Source organism: Dermacentor variabilis, chromosome 7 (genome assembly GCF_050947875.1).
Source record: "Dermacentor variabilis isolate Ectoservices chromosome 7, ASM5094787v1, whole genome shotgun sequence".
Lineage (NCBI taxonomy): Eukaryota > Metazoa > Arthropoda > Arachnida > Ixodida > Ixodidae > Dermacentor > Dermacentor variabilis.
In genome coordinates this window covers 138,571,423-138,578,636 of record NC_134574.1, presented here as the reverse complement: position 1 = coordinate 138,578,636, position 7,214 = coordinate 138,571,423, and the positions used below count along the sequence as shown (strand labels likewise).

Genomic DNA, 7,214 nt, shown 5'->3' with positions numbered 1-7,214 from the left:
GATTTACGTCATTATTCACTCTTAAAGGGTGGACATTCTATCACAGTGCGGGTCCGTCGTGTCAGTGAGCCGTCGTAAGAAGTGGCCTCTATGCAGAGCGTGCCTCGCACCGCTAACATGGTACTGCACCATTTAGCGAGGCGTCCACGCTAATGCGATCGTGGACACAGCGCTGATCCTCCTCCCCCTCCCCCTCTCTCCTCCTCTCAACCAGCACACCTCCGCTGTTCTGCGCCAGCTGTTCGCGGGATGCGCCGCGAAGCGTATTGAAGCGCGACCGCGTAAAACTCCCTTCGGGCACGTCTGAGGGTTTGCTTGTGCATATGTTTGTTTGCTCGTTTATGTTTGTTTGCTCGCTTTTCTTTTTTTTCTAGTGGTGGCGATTTAGCCATGTCTAGCAAAAAGAGAGGGCCATCCCGGAGCAGATGTCGTGGCCCGGCTGACGCAGTTGCGAAAAGCTCGCTGTTTACGAATGACCACTTCTTTCGCAGGTGTTTAGAAAGCTTTAACACGGCGCAGGGGTAAACACAGCTGAAGCTACATACAGCTATAATTTCTGGAGTTCTTTGCGTGCCGAAACCACGATCTGATCATGCGGCACGCCGCGGTGTGGACTGCGGTTAATGAGGAATATATTTTTTTTTTACCACCTGGGTTTCTTTAACGTGCACGCAATGAATGGTACACTAGCGTCCCCTGCGTTGCGTCTACATTGCAATGCGGTCGTTGCGGCCGGGATTCGAGCCCCCGACCTCGCGCTTAGCAGCACAACGCCATAGCCGTTAAGCGACCGCGCCCGGTATAGCTGAACCGTAGATGAGTCAGAGTGAATCACGTGAAAACATTAACTATTTATGTATTTGTTCATTTAATTATTCATGTGTTTCTATGCTAATAATTAATTAACTAATTTATTATTCAATTAATTATGTATTTTCAGATTCAAAGTAAATATATACACTAGTTTCGGCGAATGCGGCTGAAGGTAATAGTTCAGCTGACTGGGCCGCAACACTGTCAGACAATCTCACAGTGCAAGGAATAGAAAGGATAACAGCTAAGTACAATACAGTCGAGAAGAAAGAAAGAATATATACAAGTGCAAATACAGCTTCACATGCAATTAATTTCAAAAGATACGTTGATAACAAGTGCAAATAAAAAATATTTAAAAGAAGTTATCCACGTAATCGTATCTAGGGTATAGTGGGAAAGCCAACTAAGCGTATCGTTAGTACTCTTTAACAGGCGCAAGCACATAAATCGGAGTTTAATTCATGAAGCACGAACAGCTTTTGCTTAATAAAGAAGATACATGAAAGGCTAATGGCTCAGTGCCCTGGAAAATGAAGAGGAAGAAATAAGAGAGCCCAGAATAAACGTGCCATTATTATATCTCGACGCACTCGCCTTGAAGCAAAGCATTTGTTCCAAAGGTACGCAGATGCATGAATTCCTCCCGAGAAGAATTATTTTCGTTGTAACCGGCAGCCATTCGGCCACCGCGGTTTTCACCCATTCGCCGCTTCGGAAACGCTCGAGGACTACGCCTTCGATCCCGGCCACGGCGGCCACATTTCGGCAAGGGCGAAACGCAAGAACGCCCGCGTACAGCGCGTTTCGTGCACATTAAAAAGAACCACAAGGATAAAAATTAATCCGGAGCATCAGAACGTACTGGGCAATTTCGGGATGCTATGCTGCACAATTGAAACTTTATCTATCTATCTATCTATCTATCTATCTATCTATCTATCTATCTATCTATCTATCTATCTATCTATCTATCTATCTATCTATCTGTCTGTCTGTCTGTCTGTCTGTCTGTCTGTCTGTCTGTCTGCCTGCCTGTCTGTCTGTCTGTCTGTCTGTCTGTCTATCTATCTATCTATCTATCTATCTATCTATCTATCTATCTATCTATCTATCTATCTATCTATCTATCTATCTATCTATCTATCTATCTATCTGCCTGTCTGTCTGTCTGTCTGTCTGTCTGTCTGTCTGTCTGTCTGTCTGTCTGTCTGTCTATCTATCTATCTATCTATCTATCTATCTATCTATCTATCTATCTATCTCCTGTGCCGACTGTTTGTTCCTGCTCCCGTCATTTCAGTTCTCCTAATGGATGGTTGTCACTTGTCCGTTAGCGTATTACCATTTGCGCAATGCAGTTTTTCCTAAAGAGGTGTACAGCAACAAATAACACTGGGTAGCGACATCTGGTGACACAGTGTTTAACTAGAGGACAAGCAAAACTAATACTGCAGTGACCTGAATACTTCGCTTCGCTGTCGGTGCAAAGCGCTGGTAGCGACACATCGTTAGCGTGCAGTACTTTCATGATTCTTCTTTTTTTCTTTTTTCCACAGTAACACTGACGCGACGCGAAAATTTTTTACGTCTTGTAATTGGACAGAAGGCTACAAGATGTCGCTACCAGCTTCGCTACTGCTGTCTACGGCTCCGGCAAACGCATGATACGCTAACGTAAAAATTAACTTATGGGGTTTTACGTGCCGAAACCGCGATTTGATTATGAAGCACGCCATAGTGGCAGGCTCCGGAGTAATTTGGACGATCTGCGATTCTTTAACGTGCGCTTAAAAATCGAAGTCCACGGGTGTTTTCGCCCGCATCGAAATGCTGCCGCCGTGGCCAGGATTCGATTCTACGACCGTTTGCGTAGCAGCCCAACACCATAGCCACTAAGCAACCACGTCGGGTTGCTTACGAAGTTAGTAGAGAAACTAAAGCTCTCAATGCTACCGTATGCCTTACGTTTAGGTCTGCCCTGAACTCGTGCCCTCGTTCTCTTGCTTGTGCACATGAATACAAAAAGGCTAGCGCTGAGTTCTACGAAAAGACAGAAGGCAACAGATCGAGTGCTCAACAGCACCGCTCATCTTGTCGAATAGGTAATGTATAAAACGGGCTGTCTATGACGTGTTTCCGGCTCCTGTATAGCTTCCGGTGTATGCAGACAGCCAAATGAGTAGCTGTCGATACTTATTTCTGTTTTAACACTGTAAGTCGTTACTCAGGCGTTGATTTAGGACCCCACCTATTCCTCGCATTTGTGGATGCTACTCCGTGCTCGTCAACATTTTCGTATTCATCAGCACGTTCCAACGCACTACTTTGCCCGTACGCGTTACGTTAATTTTCTTTCTTTATTTTAAGGTGGGTTTTCACCGTTCGACCGCGCATCGCGAATTGCGCGGATCTTGACGATTTTCCTTTCTCGCACGCAGGGGGACGAAACCCTGTCCTCCCTGGTGGCCTCGAGGCTGGCCCGACTCGACTACCACTCCCCTCTGGTGGAGGGCTGCTGCGACCTCTGCCACTCGCACGGCAACCAGCTGCGCCGCGAGGCCCTGGACATGGTCCAGTCGCTCGAGCACTGGTGTCCCGCCACGGGCATACCTCTGCACCAGCGGCCCGCGTCTCCACCCCGAGCGATGCGTCGACTGGCCGAGAACTGTTCTCCGGAGAGCCGTAGGGCACCGACACCGTGGTGAGTGATGGCACGTTCATGTTGACGGAATGTTTAACATGGATGGGAACTGCCAGGTACACGTGACCCTAACTGTTGAACCGCTGGATTGTCTCGGCTCAAAATTTTTGAGGGAGGTACCGTTTTGCGTGAAGTTTAGTTCAATGCCATGTTTGCGGGCATTACTAGTTTGGTTCGGGATAAACCGGAAGTTGGTGTCGTCTGTGGCGATGCCACTCAGAAATTTTCAATTCTGTTGCAATCGAACGGTAGCGCGATTGTCCGGGTGAGTTAATTTCTCTATTTTGTGTTGTCATTGTTAAATAAATCTTGTAATGAAGTAAGCGGACGTCCAACTGAGGTATTGGAGCACCAAGAGTACAATGTGTGTACAAGAGCACATAGCCTGCATTCAGCTCTACAGAATTGAACATCCTTATACCATCATCATTCATCAGCCCTTTCCATCCCCGTCCCATTTCCCCACTGTAGAGTAGCAGGCCAGAGCAAGTTATAGCTCATGCTGACCTCTCTGCCTTTCAGTAAATATATTTATCTCTCTCTCTCTCTCTCTCTCTCTAAACATTCTTCTCGGAAACGCGTTCTGCATACACTTTTCCCGCAGCTCTTCGCAACCCTGACCTGTTGCACCGATCGAGGCACATATACAGCAGTGAACGCTTTTACTTTTTAGAAATCTACAGTTTTCCTTACCTCGATGAAGAATGCGTAACAGTGCGCTTTCCGTCTCCAGTTTTCGCGACTGCAGTTTTTGTTTGGTTTCGAATCCGCGCGCCCACTCGTCGTGAAGCAGGCGTGAGGCCCCCTGCTGGCGCACGGTGGAGTTGCGACAGTCGGCGTTCCGTTGGAGCCCGCCAGAGGCCGCCACAATGCGTCGTGCTGCTGAAATGTGCTCTCGCGCTTCGGAGTCCGCGCTGGCGGGATGTGATTGCGGCCCGACAAAAAGTTAATGGCTTTCGTAAGAGAGCAAGGTTGTCCGCCGGTTTATAAAAATTCGACGCCACTTATATACTTCCGCGCTGTCTTGACAACCATTACTAAGATTACAATTCCGTAAGCAGTTGCTCTGAGAAAGTATACCGCTTCTCACTTGGCCTAGTCTTCAGGTCGCAAGCGGTGACTAGGCCACGTCGTTCGTATATGCTTGACTGACAGCAATAATTTGTCTCTTTCGATAACTATCTCGTGCACATCATTTCAAAATTGTGTAATGTGTTCTATCGCATCATCATTGTATATAACCATTGTGTACGCTGTATATATTAAAAATCATTTTGTACATGTGGCATTTAGTGTACGTGTAACTGTGCCTTTCCGTGGGTATACGTGTTTATATGTTGGTGCGTGAGGACTCGGACACTACTTACGTTGACAACGCGCTTTGTTTCGTTTCTTACATGTTATCGTCCGGGTGGAATCGTGCCGTGATTATGACTCAGTGTTCGTATCGTCTCTTGTCGAAATAAACTTTTTCTAAACACAACCGCAATGTTAAATTATGTTTCGTTGTATGGCCTCCATGTGCGAGTCGTACTACACAAATATTGTGGTGCATTTCACTTTGAGAAATTGTATTTGTTCGCTAACGCACTTGCGCCAACTGGAGTAAAGCCCCTGCATCCACGCGCCACCGCCGCTTTCTTAAGTAGCGACCAACCTTTGCATTGCGCCGCCTTTTCTCCTCACACCAAATCCGGTGCCGGCATTTCCGGTTCCGGCGTTTCCGCGTCCTTGAGTTGCGCTGTGGGAATTTCCGCTTTGACTGCTGTTAGACGATAGTGAGACGCCCGCGCGCGCTTAGCAGAGATGTGGCAGTCACCATGAGAAGAATGCAAAGGGGACAAGCTGTTGTATTCCATTGAAGTAGTAGTTAGCGGTCACTGTTTTCCAAATGCACGAAAAACGGCAGTGGTCTCCAAGCGCCCAGGCACTACATTCCACTGTACGTTGTCGCTCGTGCCACAACCGGTCGCAGGTTGACGCGAAGCAGCGTTCACAAGCAGATCTCTGGTTACAATAGGCGGTGGTTCTTGGATGGAATCGCATTCACAGTTTCAACCGCAGCTGGTGCAATTAAAGCCTCTCCAGCGACGCGAAAGTAAACAACGCTAAAAAACAAAACGTCACTTTCACTCGGAACAGGGAGCTGCAGCTACGCAAGTTCCGCTTGGCGCCGGAAGCTAAGGGGGTGAGTGGGAGAGGAGCGTGGAGGAGGAGGGCAAGTTGGCGGTACTTAAAGGGACACTAAAGGTTACTATTAAGTGAACGTGGACTGTTGAAATACCACCCGAGAAACCTCGAAACGCTTGTTTCGTGCCAAGGAGAGACTTATTTTAAGAGAAAATGCGTTCTGAAGCGTCCGCGTACCTCTAGCGCAGTTCAAATCGCCCGCCCTCCCATCGAGGAGTGCTGACATCATGGTCTCATAGTGGCGTTGCGCCATCGGTGAGTAGAACGGCGTCCGCAGACGGCGCTACGGCTTTTCAGCGCAAAACGCAAACGCGCAGCCAGAAACAGAGCCAAGACAGAGCCGACAGTAGAGCGAAAGCGGGAGTATGGTGGCTAGCGGAAGGAGAAACGCGCGACCATAAGCTGGTACTTTATTCTACGGCGCGAACCCGGAAATTCGGACCATCTGGGGTTCTTTCACGTGCGCCTAAATCTAAATACACGGATGCTTTCGCGTTTCGCCCTAATCTAAATGCGGCCGCCAGGGCCGGGACTCGATCCCACGACCTCGTGCTTAGCAGCCCAACTCCATAGCCACTAAGCAAACACAGCGGGTGTGCACTTCGAAGCATGACGTCACGCTACCTTGCCCAGCTGCCATAGAATCTAATGGGGATGCTCCTCAGTAAGGTGCGGTGATTTTGACGTTACCACGCTTGACAATGAACATTTCGGTCCCAGTAGCATTATGTAATAAAGCAGAGTGTACGGGCCAACTAACTACAGAAGGCGCTGCTTACGCGCAAGCGTATGGACGCTGCGAACATACGCCGCGGCATCGAAGCACAAACGGAAAGGGCGTGAACGCGGGTGTGAACGCGGACGCTAGACATTGATCCCAACGGTGCGACGCCTTGTGGTGGTGGTGCTTGTGTAACGTTGGCAACAGCTTCGCTGTACATCCACTTTGGCAAGGCGGAATGAAGGCGGAATATTTAGAGCGCAGCTCTCAGCCGCCCGCTCCTGTGTTGAGCGTCGGCGTGCCCGGGCGTAACCGAGTGAACGAGCACAGCGAAGGATGAAGGAGAGGACGTGGGACGCAGCTGGGGATGAAAGACAACGACCGCTGCGAAATCGCGCCAGCGTACCGCGCCCTCGTCTGCTCACCGATGGCATGCGGCGAGTGCGTCAACCGATGCCATATATGGAAACCAAGCGCAGAATGAGCGATGTCTGTCTGCGGCGGCTGCTGTGAATCGCGGCCACGCGTCACCCACGCGCTGCGCCTCTCGAGATCTCGGGATTAGCGAGGCAGACGCGCCACACTTCGCCCCACTTGCAACCTGCCACACGAGACAGATTGTCCATGCCAGCTGATATGTCGCGAAATAAAATGTAGAGCTGCGTCCAAATTTCGCATTAGGGAGTATCGTAATCATCGGTGAATTTTTAGAGCGCACCTCTTAGGCGCCCGTTCCTGCGTTGGGCGTCGGCGTCCTTCGGCGTAACCGAGCGAGCAAGCACAGCG

At 49.3% G+C, this 7,214-nt stretch overlaps 1 protein-coding gene across 1 annotated transcript in view; it reads left to right on the top strand.

The window, feature by feature from the left end:
* The first annotated feature begins 3,264 nt into the window (after positions 1-3,264).
* Positions 3,265-7,214, top strand: part of LOC142587983 (uncharacterized) — a 456,185-nt gene continuing 452,235 nt past the window's right edge. The window contains exon 1 of the mRNA XM_075699392.1: positions 3,265-3,517. Coding sequence (XP_075555507.1) covers positions 3,384-3,517 — 134 coding nt within the window. The 5' untranslated portion in view covers positions 3,265-3,383. The remainder of the gene's footprint in view (positions 3,518-7,214) is intronic.